This window comes from Colobus angolensis, unplaced genomic scaffold, assembly GCF_000951035.1.
Source record: "Colobus angolensis palliatus isolate OR3802 unplaced genomic scaffold, Cang.pa_1.0 Scaffold82, whole genome shotgun sequence".
Lineage (NCBI taxonomy): Eukaryota > Metazoa > Chordata > Mammalia > Primates > Cercopithecidae > Colobus > Colobus angolensis.
The window spans coordinates 8,267,127-8,280,043 of NW_012122043.1; the positions used below are offsets into that span (position 1 = coordinate 8,267,127).

A 12,917-nucleotide genomic window follows, 5' to 3' on the forward strand; every position below is an offset into this window, starting at 1 on the left:
CCATGAGTCCATACTGATATAAATAAATGATTAACTAACTAAATAAATGGGGTTGAACAGACAAATCTCCCATGCAGAAGAATTCCAAGGAATTTATGTAAATGCCCAACCTTCAAGAAAGTGAAGGATAACTCCTCACTTCCTGAGGTGTAGGCTGTGCATAGGAATGTCCTTCCAAAGGGTAGAGTAAGAAAAGCGAGGGGAAAAAAAGTACTTTCACAGCAGAGGAACTTGACAAACACTACCTTAACCAGGTGATCAAAGTCTACACCAATAGTGAGTGATTAATTAGGTTGATAGTGTGTACCCTTGATGTGACGTGATGAAAATGGCCATTTACCTCTGTGGTCCTCCTCTCAAAAGGTCACAACCCAAGTCTAATTGTGAGAAAAACATCAGACAAATCTTAATTAAGGAATATTCTACAAAACATCTAACCAGCACTGTTCAAAACTATCAAGATCATCAAAAACAAGGGAAATCAGAAAAACTGTCACAGCCAAGAGGACAAAGAGACATGAGAAGTAAATGGATACCCAACTAATGTGATATCTTAGATGCGGAATCCAGAGATAGAAAAAGGACGGTAGGTAAAAACTAAGGATAACTGAATAAAGTATGGACTTTAAAAAAATTATTTGAGTGAGGAGGATGTTTACTTCATCTCAAAGAGAAGAGCCCAGAAAGGACCCCAGGAAGCACCATGCTCTAAAGAGGGTGCAGGAGGCAGCATCCTCTAAGGCGTGTGGCACGAGTCCTGTAGGCCATGCTGTAAGTGAGCAGGAATGAACACAGGATACTGGAGAGGAGGAACTTGAGGGGCTGTCAAGGGACACAGGAACCACCCAAGGAGCACACAGGGAAAGAGAATGTCTGGGGCACAAACTACCCAGCTCCTTAGATCATGAAGGTATACAACGAACACAATTTTCAACACCATTTTGGAAAATATCCACTCTTTCTTGATTGAAATTTCCAGAATTGTTGAAAACTGATCTTTATGTTTAATAAAGTGTTTTTGTTTGGTAATCTGAAGCATGCTTTCCCATTTTGTTTCATCAATAAGAGCTTCAATTAAAATATGGAAAACAAAATACCAAATCATAGGTCTCTCCCATCCTGGAAGTAAACCAGATGGTGCCTCAGAGACTGATCCCAAGAAACAAAGCTCTCTATGCCCTTCCTTCCACAAAAAGGGGTCTTTGCTGTATGGATTTGGAGACAAATAAAACTCTGCTCACTGGCTGAGGCCTGAGAAACTAGTACAGGCAATACCTGAATCTCAAGTAATATATTGAACAGAAAATAGATGTAACTTTGTTCTGAAAGACCATTTGATGAATGGCTGCTTCTTAGAATTCTAAATCTTTCAATGCTGAAAAAAATTAGTGTGGAGCAAAAGGATCTCTCATTCATTGCTGGTGAACATGTAAAATGGTACAGTCACTTTGGAAGACAGTTTGGCAGTTTCTTACAAAACTAACATACTCTTAAGATATAATCCAGGAATTCCACTCCTTGGTATGTATCCAAAGGAGCTGAAAACCTATGCCCACACAAAAACCTGCACACAGAGGTTTACAGCAGTTTTATTTATAATTGTCAAAACTTGGAAGCAACTTAATATCCTTCAGTAGGTGAATGGATAGACTGTGGTATATCCAGGTAATGCAATATTATTCAGAGCTCAAAAGAAATGAACTATCAAGCCATGAGAAGATATAGCGGAAACTTAAATGCACATTACCTGTGAAATTAGTTGTGACAGAAGCCAATCTAAAAAGGTTACATACTGTATGATTCCATTTATGCAACATTCTGGAGAAGGCAAACCTATGAAGAAAGTAAAGAGTTCATTGGTTGCCAGGGGTTGCAGAGAATGGAAGGATGAATAGGTGGAGCACATAAAATGTTTAGGGCAGTAAAACTACTCTATATGATACCATGATGGTAGAAACACGTCATTATAAATGTGTCCAAACCCACAGAATGTACAACTGTGTTAGTCAACCCTAATGTAAACTATGGACATCAAGTGATAACGATGTGTCATGTAGGTTCATAGCTTGCAACAAACGTACCTTCTTGGGGATGTTGACAATGGAGGCTGTGCATGTGTGGGGACAGGGGCCTTATGGAAAAAATCTCTATACTTTCTGCTCATTTTTGCTGTAACCCAAAAATTGCTCTAAAAAAGGCAATATATTGCAGCACTGCGTACAATAGCAAAGACTTGGAACCAACCCAAATGCCCATCAATGATAGATTGGATAAAGAAAATGTGGCACATATACACCATGAAATACTATGCAGCCATAAAAAAGAATGAGTTCATGTCCTTTGCAGGGACATGGATAAAGCTGAAAACCATCATTCTCAGCAAACTAACAGAGAAACAGAAAACCAAACACCTCATGTTCTCACTCATAAGTGGGAGTTGAACAATGAGAACACATGGAAACAGGGAAGGGAACATCACACACTGGGGCCTGTCAAGGGGTAGGGGGAAAGGGGAGGGAGAGCATTAGGAGAAATACCTAATGCATGTGGGGCTTGAAACCTAGATGACAGGTTGATAGGTGCAGCAAACCACCATGGCACATGTGTACCTATGTAACAAACCTGCACGTTCTATATCCCAGAACTTAAAGTAAAACAAAAATTTTAAAAATTAGGCCGGGCGCGGTGGCTCAAGCCTGTAATCCCAGCAGTTTGGGAGGCCGAGACGGGCGGATCACGAGGTCAGGAGATCGAGACCATCCTGGCTAACACAGTGAAACCCCGTCTCTACTAAAAAAAATACAAAAAACTAGCCGGGCACGGTGGCGGGCGCCTGTAGTCCCAGCTACTCGGGAGGCTGAGGCAGGAGAATGGCGTAAACCTGGGAGACGGAGCTTGCAGTGAGCTGAGATCATGCCACTGCACCCCAGCCTGGGTGACAGAGCGAGACTCCGTCTCAAAAAATAAAAATAAAAATTAAAATTAAATAAAAATAATAAATGCAATCTATTAAAAAGATGACTCAGGGCCTGCCAAGAAGAAGAGTCCTGCCAGATCTTTGGCCAACTTTCTTATTCTATTTGGTTTCAAATTCCAGCTGCACTAGTTATTTGGTGACCCTGGACAAGCTACCTCTCCACCACCCCACTTCCCCCAGCCTCAGTCTCCATCCTGTAAAATGTGGATAAAAAGCGTTGACCTCACAGAATTGTGATGGGGATGAAGCAACATGATATACATGATATGCCGGCCTGGTGAACTGTAAGCCTGCAGTAAACATTAGCGGGAAGGGAAAAGCTATGACCATCGCCGCTTCATGATTGGCATTGGCTTAGTCTTAGTTTACAAGAGCATATTCTCAAGTATACTAACTTACACTCCAGGACTCTCCTGACTAGAAAAGGGCCATGGTTCCTTCAGAGACTATCAAACTCAATGGTACTTACAGCAAACCACTACTCATTGCTCCTGGGACAGGAGCTGTTGTTCATTGGTATATTAGGGTTCTCTAGAGAGACAGAACTAGTAGGATACATGAGTTTATTAAGGAGTATTGACTCACACAATCACAAGGACAAGTCCCACAATAGGCTGTGTGCGAGCTGAGGAGTAAGGAAGCCAGACCAAGTTCCAAAACCTCAAAAGTGGGAAAACTGACAGACAGTGCAGCTTTCAGTCTGTGATCAAAGGTCCAAGAGTCCCAAAACTGAAGAACTTGGAGTCCAGTGTTCGAGGGAAGGAAGCATCCAGCATGGGAGCAAAACGTAGGCTGGAAGACTAAACCAGTCAAGTCCTTCCACATTCTTCTGCCTGCTTTACTCTGGCCGCGCTGGCAGCTGATTAGGTGGTGCCCACCGAGACTGAGGGTGGGTCTGCTTCTCCCAGTCCACTGACTCAGTTGTTAGTTTCCTTTGGCAACACCCTCACAGACACACCCAGACACAGTACTTTGCATCCTTCAATCCAATCAAGATGACACTCAATATTAACCATTATAATTGGTTTCTGTAACTTCTCTGCAGGACACTAGCAAATTATATTAATTTCAGAGGAGTGGCTGCAAATGGAGAGCATCATTTTCATACTAAATCCAAGAATGTGGTAAAAATACTACTTAGAAACAAGAGAAATGAGTAGGAATGGAAATGTCAGTCGTTACTTGTTTTCTGTCAAGTACTTCCAAAACTATAAAATTAGGAAAATTCATCAAGAGTTCTAAAATACATATCCCCTTCAGCAATACAAAAAAATCTGGGGTATAAGCTAAAAGTTTAAATACAGAAGTCAAGAGAGCAAGAATTTCTAAACAGCCTAAATTCTGTGCATTTTATAATAATGTTAAGAAATAATTTTGATAAATGAGAGTGACATAAATAATTCTTATTTCTTGCAAGAAATAACATTAGACGCAATGGTGAAAATAGTTGAATATAAAGGGACAAAGATAGCTGAGAGAAGATGTAACACTATTGACTTAAAAGCTAATTCTAAGTAAGGATGCCCCAAAACTTTTCAAGAAACAGAACACAGTGTCTTCTGTACCTGTCAAACTTATCCCAGTAAACCATGGGAGGTAAAAGGAATGGCAAAGGGCTGATGAAAGAGGAACGGGGCCTCCTGGAACATTTCTAAGGTGGGTAATTTAAAAAGATTTCCAAGTTATCAGTTAACCTCATGCCTCCTGTTTTAAAATTATTCACACATCATAACAGAGGACCGATCCTTGAATGTTCCAAAGAAAGATGTTCTGAGAGTTTTCAGATCCATAAATAATGGGTTGATTAAAAATAGGTCATGCAAATCAGTCTAATTGCCTTCTATTTTTAATGTAAATTCTTTTCATTGATTTTTAAGATGGATAGCCCATTAAAATACATTAATCATGACCCTAAAAGTGTACCTGTATTGCAAAAAGCCTAAGGTGAGGAATAAAAAGCAATTCCCCACCACATGAAACTAGGGCAGGAACATCACCAAAGAGAGCCGTGGTAAGAGCTGGGAGGCGAGGGATAATGATGATAAAACACCCTCCAACTGTACACCAGCAGTTTTAGAAGGTTTGGAGCTGTGTGTGTCTTATTTGGCTAAAAGGGCTCTAATTTTGTCGAGCCAAGGTGAAAAACACATGATTGGTCTTCCGTGTTTTTTAGTTATGTAAGAAATGCACTCTCGTGACTGCATAATGCATGCTCATTCTAGAAAATGCAACTAAGGACAACTATCATTAGAAATAACCCATCACACCATTATCCAGAGATAACCCTGGAAATATTTTAATATATACACACTCAAATTTTCAAAACAATGTATATTTTTTAAATGCATGTATGTAATACATATGTTTGGAATCTACTTTTGTACTAAAAATTTTAAATACATTTTAGATGCCAATAAATACGGTTCTTCAAAAGCATGTTAATGGAACACAAATCAGTATCTATCACCATTTACTCAGCCATCCTTGTAGTATTGGATATTATCAACAGTGTTTCACTAAATGTCCTCCAGCTAAATCCTCGTCAACATCCACAATTACCGTGAATACATTTCAAGAAGTAGACTTCGTTAAATCAAAGAACAGATATGTTTTAAAGGATCCTCACACATAGCACTGAATTGACCTCTGGAAACATTATGCAAATTAATGCAAAATATAAGAAAATATTCACTTCACACCCTCACTGATATTTGTTATTGTTCTTTGTGTTACTAATTTGATAGACTTCAAATGATGATTCATGGATTTTAATTTAGTTTGGGGGGCAGAAAATTTCACACATTTATGAGTCATTATATTCCATGTTGGTTGATGCTTTTAAATCAAACTAAATATTGCCCAAGAAGGACTCCGTACTTCCATATTTGAGTCCTTGTGGACAAACTGCAACTTAACTTAATAGGCAGACGAGACTGAAAACCTAACTTAGGAGTATGTGACTGTAACAATAATTGAGTCTTGGCCAATCCCAGCAGCCATACTTCAATCACTCATACACTTCTGAGTGTTCAGAGTGTGTTCACAGAAAGCAAGTGCTGAGCTGTAACCAATACAGTTGTTTCTCTACCTCACTTCCCTTTTTTGGTCTATAAATCTTCCACCATGTGGCTGTGCTGGAGTCTCTGAATCTGCTGTGATTCTGGGAGCTACCCAATTAATGAATGGTTCATTGCTCAATTAAACTCCATTAAATTTAATTCAGTTGAAGTTTTTCTTTTAATAATGCCAATTTATGAACTTTGTCCTTTCTCTTTTTGGAGTTTTCATATTCTTATTTATATGTTCTTCTTATTAAACCTTTGTAATATAGAATGTAACTATTTTTTTCCATTTTGTTGGTTATTAAATGTGTCTTATTTTGTCATAAAGAAATGTTTCTTTTCTATGTATTCACAGTTTTAAACATATTTTCTATTTCTTGCCTTTGATGTCATTCTTGGAAAGACTTTCCTGACCCCCTTACAATATTGAAATGATCATGAACGTAAATATTTAAGCTCAGCTGCTATAAAAACATCATGAAAGAAAATTAAAAGCCATTCTGTATGAAAGATACAGAAAAATGAACGAAGTACTAATAAATACTAGAACCAAAAATTTGAAGTACTAATAAACATAAGAATTTAGAGTTAGTGTTTAGTAATGGTAGATCACATTTATGTGAAGATAAGAAAAAGGGGAAATAATTTTAATTGAAGGAAGAATAAGATGACAAGGCAAATTATAGAGGGATAAAGTGGAAAATATTAGGAAGCTTTATATTTGTGCAAATTACTTAGGACATAGTATGGAGTAATAACAACGGCACAGGCTTGAAATATTACCAAATGCTAAGCATTTGTAATAGAAAGACCTTGGAGCCATATCCTTTACCAGGTGACAGGCACAGAGAACAGCCTGGAAAAGAACTCAGAACCCAAGAGGACATAGATAAGTTATACTGTAGGTCACTGGGCAGTTGTTTCAAAGTTGTACAGTGGATTTGAACCAGCAATCCAAAAGTACATTATTTCAATATTTAATTTTCATGATAAAAACTTCTCATTATATTACAAAACTGTTCTAGTTATTTCTAGTATGTAGGTTGCAAATAGTATTAAATGTCTTAAAATAACTTTCATTAATAAAACAGTGAGATCCCTGCATTTCATGTCTCTCAAGTCTCAAATCTGTTCTTTTATATATGAGCAATATTTTGCAATAACTGAATTATTGCTCTGAACACTTTCCACCTGAATGTGTAGCCAAAAGTGCTATAATAAACTACTTATACTACACAGTAGATATGAAAGTCTTAACTAGAACAAAAAGTTTTTATAATTAGATTAAGTCAAGTTTGACCTCTAAGTCATTGGTTAGTAGCTCAACTAATTCCTCCTAGAAATGTGGGTTAATGCTGAGGTTAATTTGCCCAGCCTGATCTAATCTCACATGATTATACAGATATTTGAATGTAGTCACCATATAATTCTTAATAAAACCTAAATTAGCATAACGTGTTTCCAAATCATTATCCTGAATCCTATCCTTACATGTCTGCAACAAAGATGAAACATTGAGGGTTATTTTTAAATTATGTAAGTTTCTTGAGTAATTCCTTTCACTTTGATCTCACTTTTTTAAAGATTAAGAAAGATCTCATTTAACTTTCAAATATAACTATATTTCTCAATATTTCAGTTGTTTACTTTGTGATTGATTATACATTTTTTACAACAGAAGCAAATATTCAACTGAATCTTCTTCATCTGTATTATTTGGAGAACCATGTTGCTACTATATATAGGACAAGACATTGACACTCTTCATTTTTATTTGCCAAATAATATCTCAGTCAGAGGATACCACTGACAGCATTCAATGACTTGTGGAGTCTTTACTCCACCCAAGAAGAGTAGGATATGCATTTTTTCAAGCACCCATGGAACGTACACCAAAACAGACAGTATTCTGGGCCATAAAACAAGTCTCAACAAGTTTAAAAGTATTGAAATAATATAGATTATGTCTTTTGATGATAATAGAATCAAACTAGAAATCAATAACAGGAAGACAAGAAAATCTCTAAACATGTAGAAATTGAACAACATACTTCTGAATAAGCCATGGATCAACAAAGTATAAAAGGAAACTTTTAAAAATACATAGAATTGAATGAAAATGAAAACATAATCAAAATATGTGGGATGCAGCTAAAACAATTATGTGAGGGAAATTTATAGCACTAAATGCTATAAATCAATAACTTACACTTCTAGCTCAAAACATTAAGAAGAGCAAAATAAAGACAACACAAGCAAAACGTTACCTTCAGGGAAACTATTTAAAGTATAAAAGAGGTATCTTGAATTATTGCTTACAACTACATGTGAATCTGTAATTATTTCATAAAATTCTAATTTTAAAATGTTAATTTCATTTTCATACATCAACAGTAGAAAAATGGAAGTTTAAATCAACATAATTTACAAGACTCCTAAAAATCCAACAAAATGTGAGTATCTGATGAAATTATAATTCATAAAATGTATACTGCTAAAATTATAACTATAAAGAAAAATATAATTTATTCCATCTTTTGAAAGATATTAAAGAAGACCTAAATTACAGGAGAGATATTCCATGTTAATGGATTAGAAGACCCAACATCATAAAGACATCAATTATTCCCCCTAATTGGTCTATAGATTCAAAGGAATTCTAATCAAAATGCCAAGAGTTTTGGTAAAACTAACAAGCTGGTAATAAAATGTATATGGAAAAATCAAAGGTCAACAATGGCCATAACACAGCTAAGGAAAACGAACAAGGTGAGAAGAGTTATGCAGCTAGTTACTATAACACTGTGATTAGGTGCAAAGGTAGAAAAAAAAAGACTAGTGAAATACAATATAGAATCTAGAGACAGGCCAATGTACACATAGAAGAGACAGTTTGGGGTGGCATTATAGAACAGTGAGGAAAGGATAAATTATTCAATAAATGTTACTGAGACAATTTGTTATCCACACTAAGGAAAAGAGAAAGAATTGGCCTTCTATGTTAAAGCAAATACAAAAATCAGTTCCAGTGGATTAAAAGTTTAAATGTGAGAGGTAAGTTTTATTACCATGGAACATAAAAGGATTTCTTAAATAAGACACCAAAAATGCCTATCATAAAGGAGAAAAATACAAATTTTACTTCAATTTTGCACTGGGAATATTTGCAAAAACACAATACTAAGTGTTGGCAAGAGCATAAGAACTCAAATACCAACATGAGTGATATTTTATTGTTATTCATTATATGTTATGCATGCCACAAAAGGTTTTGTATGTATTGCATATTTAATTTTAAAATGAAATATAAAATGATTTTTTTCTGGACAAATGAAATGCTTCTAGTATTTATCATTAAGCAAAATGTTAGGACTACAAATTTTGATTATTTAATATTCAATATCTCTTCGTATTATATTTAGGATTTTTAAAGTAGGGAATAATATTAAATTTATCTTTGCAAGTAGAAATAGTAATAAAAACTTCTAAATAATGCTTGTATCCAAGAAGGAAACAAAAGGAAAATCACTAACTGGTACTCAAAGAATAGATAGCCTTAAATGCATTTATTAGCAAACAAAAGTAAGTGGAAGTAAATTCATCATGCTTTCAATTCAAGAAATGATTTTAGAATAGTTTAACCTAAGTTAAAAGGAAGAAAAGAATACAGTCAAGAAATTAAGGAACATAAAAACAAAAACGTGTAGGGTAGATAAAGAAACATTAAGCGCTGGTTCCTTTAAAAAACCAGTAAAACAGATAAAGTTCAACAATATAATTAAGAAAAGAGAGACAAGGGATACATAAATAAATAGCATTAGAAATTAAACGGGACTTCCGCCCGGCTTGCCGGACCGCGCATGCGCCGTCCGGAGCGTCGCGCGCGCCCTGTCGCGCAGCCAGCGCTACGTGTGCGCCCGGGACGCAAACGCAAGCCGCCGGCGGGGGAGGCCTCTTAACCACGGTGGGTTTCTCTCTTCGCGTTAAATCTCTCCTGCTCTGCGGCCCGGTGCCGCGTGGGTTCCCGTGGGGGGCTCCCGTGGAACGCTCCCGTCGGACGCCGTCCGACCTAGATTGTTAATGTTATTGTAGGGAAAGGCGAAAAAGGCAGCGAGATCCCAGAATACCAGAGCCACTGTAATGGCTGGAACGGAAGTTGGGATACATGGGTAGCCGAAGATCGTGTGCTTTGTGAGCCCAATGAAAATGGTAGATTGGCCGGGCGCTGTGGCTCTCGCCTGTAATCCGAGCACTTTGGGAGGCCGAGTCGGGCGGATCACGAAGTCAGAAGTTGGAGACCAGCCTGGCCAACAAAAAAATAGCTGGGCGTGGTGGCGAACGCCTGTAATCCCAGCTACTCGGGAGGCTGAGGCAGGAGAATCGTTTGAACCCGGGAGGCGGAGGTTGCAGTGAGCCAAAATCACGCCATTGCACTCCAGCCTGGTTGGCAGGGTGAGACTCTGTCTCAAAAAAAAAAAGAAGAAATGAAAAGAAAATCGTAGATTAGGGGCAGGGCACGGTGGCTCACTCCTGTAATCCCAGCACTTTGAGAGGCCAAGGTGGGCAGATCACTTGAGGTCAGGAGTTCAAGACCTGCCTGGCCAACATGGCGAAACCCCGTCTCTGCTAAAAATACAAAACAATTAGCAGGGCATGGTGGTGGGCGCCTATAATCCCAGCTGCTCTGGAGGCTGAGGCAGGAAAATTGCTTGAACTCCGGGAGGTGGAGGTCAGTGTGGAAATGCTGTCACAAAAAAAAAAAAAAAAAGAAAGAAAAGAAAATCGTAGATTACAGCATAAATTGGCAAGAAAATGTGTAGCTCACCTGAGGAGCAAGAGAGAAAGAAGCAGCCCCTCCAGGTTGCCTGGTGCTGACTCTGTCTTTTTTTAAAAGGCTTTTCCATCAAAGAAAGCGATGAAACGGATGAAAACTCATTAAGCAGTTCCTCCTGACAGTACTGAAGACAAGGATGAAAAAATAAGTGAAGAAAGTGATACTGAAGAAAAGACTGAAGTGAAAGAAGAACCGGAGCTTCAAACAAAAAGGGAAATGGAAGAAAGAACAGTAACTCTAGAAATCCCTGAAGTTTTGAAGAGGCAGCTGGAGGATGATTGTTACTACATTAATCGGAGGAAACGGTTAGTGAAACTTCCATGCCACACCAACATCATAAAGATTTTGGAATCCTATGTGAGGCATTTTGCTATCAATGCAGCCTTTTCAGCCAATGAGAGGCCTCGTCACCATCATGCTGTGCCACATGCCAACATGAATGTGCCTTATATCCCAGCAGAAAAGAATGTTGACCTTTGTAAGGAGATGGTGGATGGATTAAGAATAACTTTTGATTACACTCTCCCGTTGGTTTTACTCTATCCCTATGAACAAGCTCAGTATAAAAAGGTGACTGCATCTAAGGTTTTACTTGCAATTAAGGAAAGTGCCACAAATACTAGCAGGAGCCAGGAGAAGCTCTCTCCCAGCCCACGTTTGTTGAATCCATCCAGGCCGCAGTCTACAGAGAGTCCGTCAACCACTGGTGAACCAGCCACCCCCAAAAGGCGCAAAGCCGAGCCGGAAGCAGTGCAGTCTCTGAGGCGGTCTTCGTCCCACACCGCCAACTGTGACAGGCTTTCTAAGAGCAGCACCTCACCTCAGCCCAAGCGCTGGCAGCAGGACATGTCCACCAGCATGCCCAAGCTGTTCCTGCACCTGGAAAAGAAGACACCTGTGCATAGCCGATCATCTTCACCTATTCCTCTGACTCCTAACCAGAGTCAGGGAATAGAAGGGAGTGCTGCGTTTGCTGGCTTTGAAGGGAGAAGAACTAATGAAATAAATGAGGTCCTCTCCTGGAAGCTCGTGCCTGACAATTACCCACCAGGTGACCAGGCGCCTCCACCCTCTTACATTTACGGGGCGCAGCATTTGCTGCGATTGTTTGTAAAACTTCCAGAAATTCTTGGAAAAATGTCCTTTACTGAGAAGAATCTGAAGGCTTTATTGAAACACTTTGATCTCTTTGTGAGGTTTTTAGCAGAATACCACGATGACTTCTTCCCAGAGTCGGCTTATGTCGCTGCCTCTGAGGTGCATTACAGCACCAGGAACTCCCAGGCAGTCTATAAAAGCGTTGATGGTTCTGTAAGAACAACTGCTCCATCTAGCATGGCGTTCTGAGTTCCAGGTAAACAACTAACAAGGTGGTGGGTCTTTACCCAGAGCACAAAACACTGCCCACCTGGGGGCTTTGACAGAGGTGGCCCTGTTTGAGTTCCCCATATACTGTAGTTACTCTGTTTAGAATTATTTCCTAGGTGCCTGAAAGTGTTCTGACATGACACTTGCTACGTTGTAGGCCATCTGTGATGGCAGGAAAAAAGCAACTGTGTTCACAGTGAAATGTTCATGGAAGTATACATAGGTTAGGCCATTTCAGTAGACATTGCGGTTAGTTAGCAAGAACCACATTGTTTCGTTATTAGCATTAAACAAAGTTGTTTTTGCAAATTGGTTTCATTCTCTTGATGATGCTGAGCAACTCTGTCCAACAAGGTTTAGTTTGTACTTGAAAATCGCAAAGTAGTCTTGAAGTATTTTAGAGGGAATCCATATTGATAGCAAAAGAAAATTTGCAACTATAATTTGCTTCTAACGGTTCCCTCTCTGTGAAACATTATTTTTGGTGAACTAAAGAAAGCATTGCTTTTCTTGTTTTCAATTTTACAGCTATACTTTTTTGTGTAATGTTATGGTTCCCTTTCTGTAAAATGTTCTTTTTGGTTATCTAAATAAAGCCTGTCTTGTTTGGGAAAAAAAAAAAAAAAAAAACCGGAGCCATAACTACAGATACAATGACAATTGGAATATAAGAGAA

At 38.3% G+C, this 12,917-nt stretch overlaps 1 protein-coding gene across 1 annotated transcript; it reads left to right on the forward strand.

Moving 5' to 3' along the window:
• The first annotated feature begins 9,891 nt into the window (after positions 1 to 9,891).
• LOC105502932 (putative male-specific lethal-3 protein-like 2) lies at positions 9,892 to 12,850 on the forward strand. The gene is made up of 2 exons (XM_011929629.1): positions 9,892 to 10,003; positions 10,934 to 12,850. The coding sequence occupies exon 2, from the start codon at positions 11,090 to 11,092 to the stop codon at positions 12,218 to 12,220; it is 1,131 nt and encodes a 376-aa protein (XP_011785019.1). The 5' UTR covers positions 9,892 to 10,003; positions 10,934 to 11,089; the 3' UTR covers positions 12,221 to 12,850.
• Positions 12,851 to 12,917: the final 67 nt, after the last annotated feature.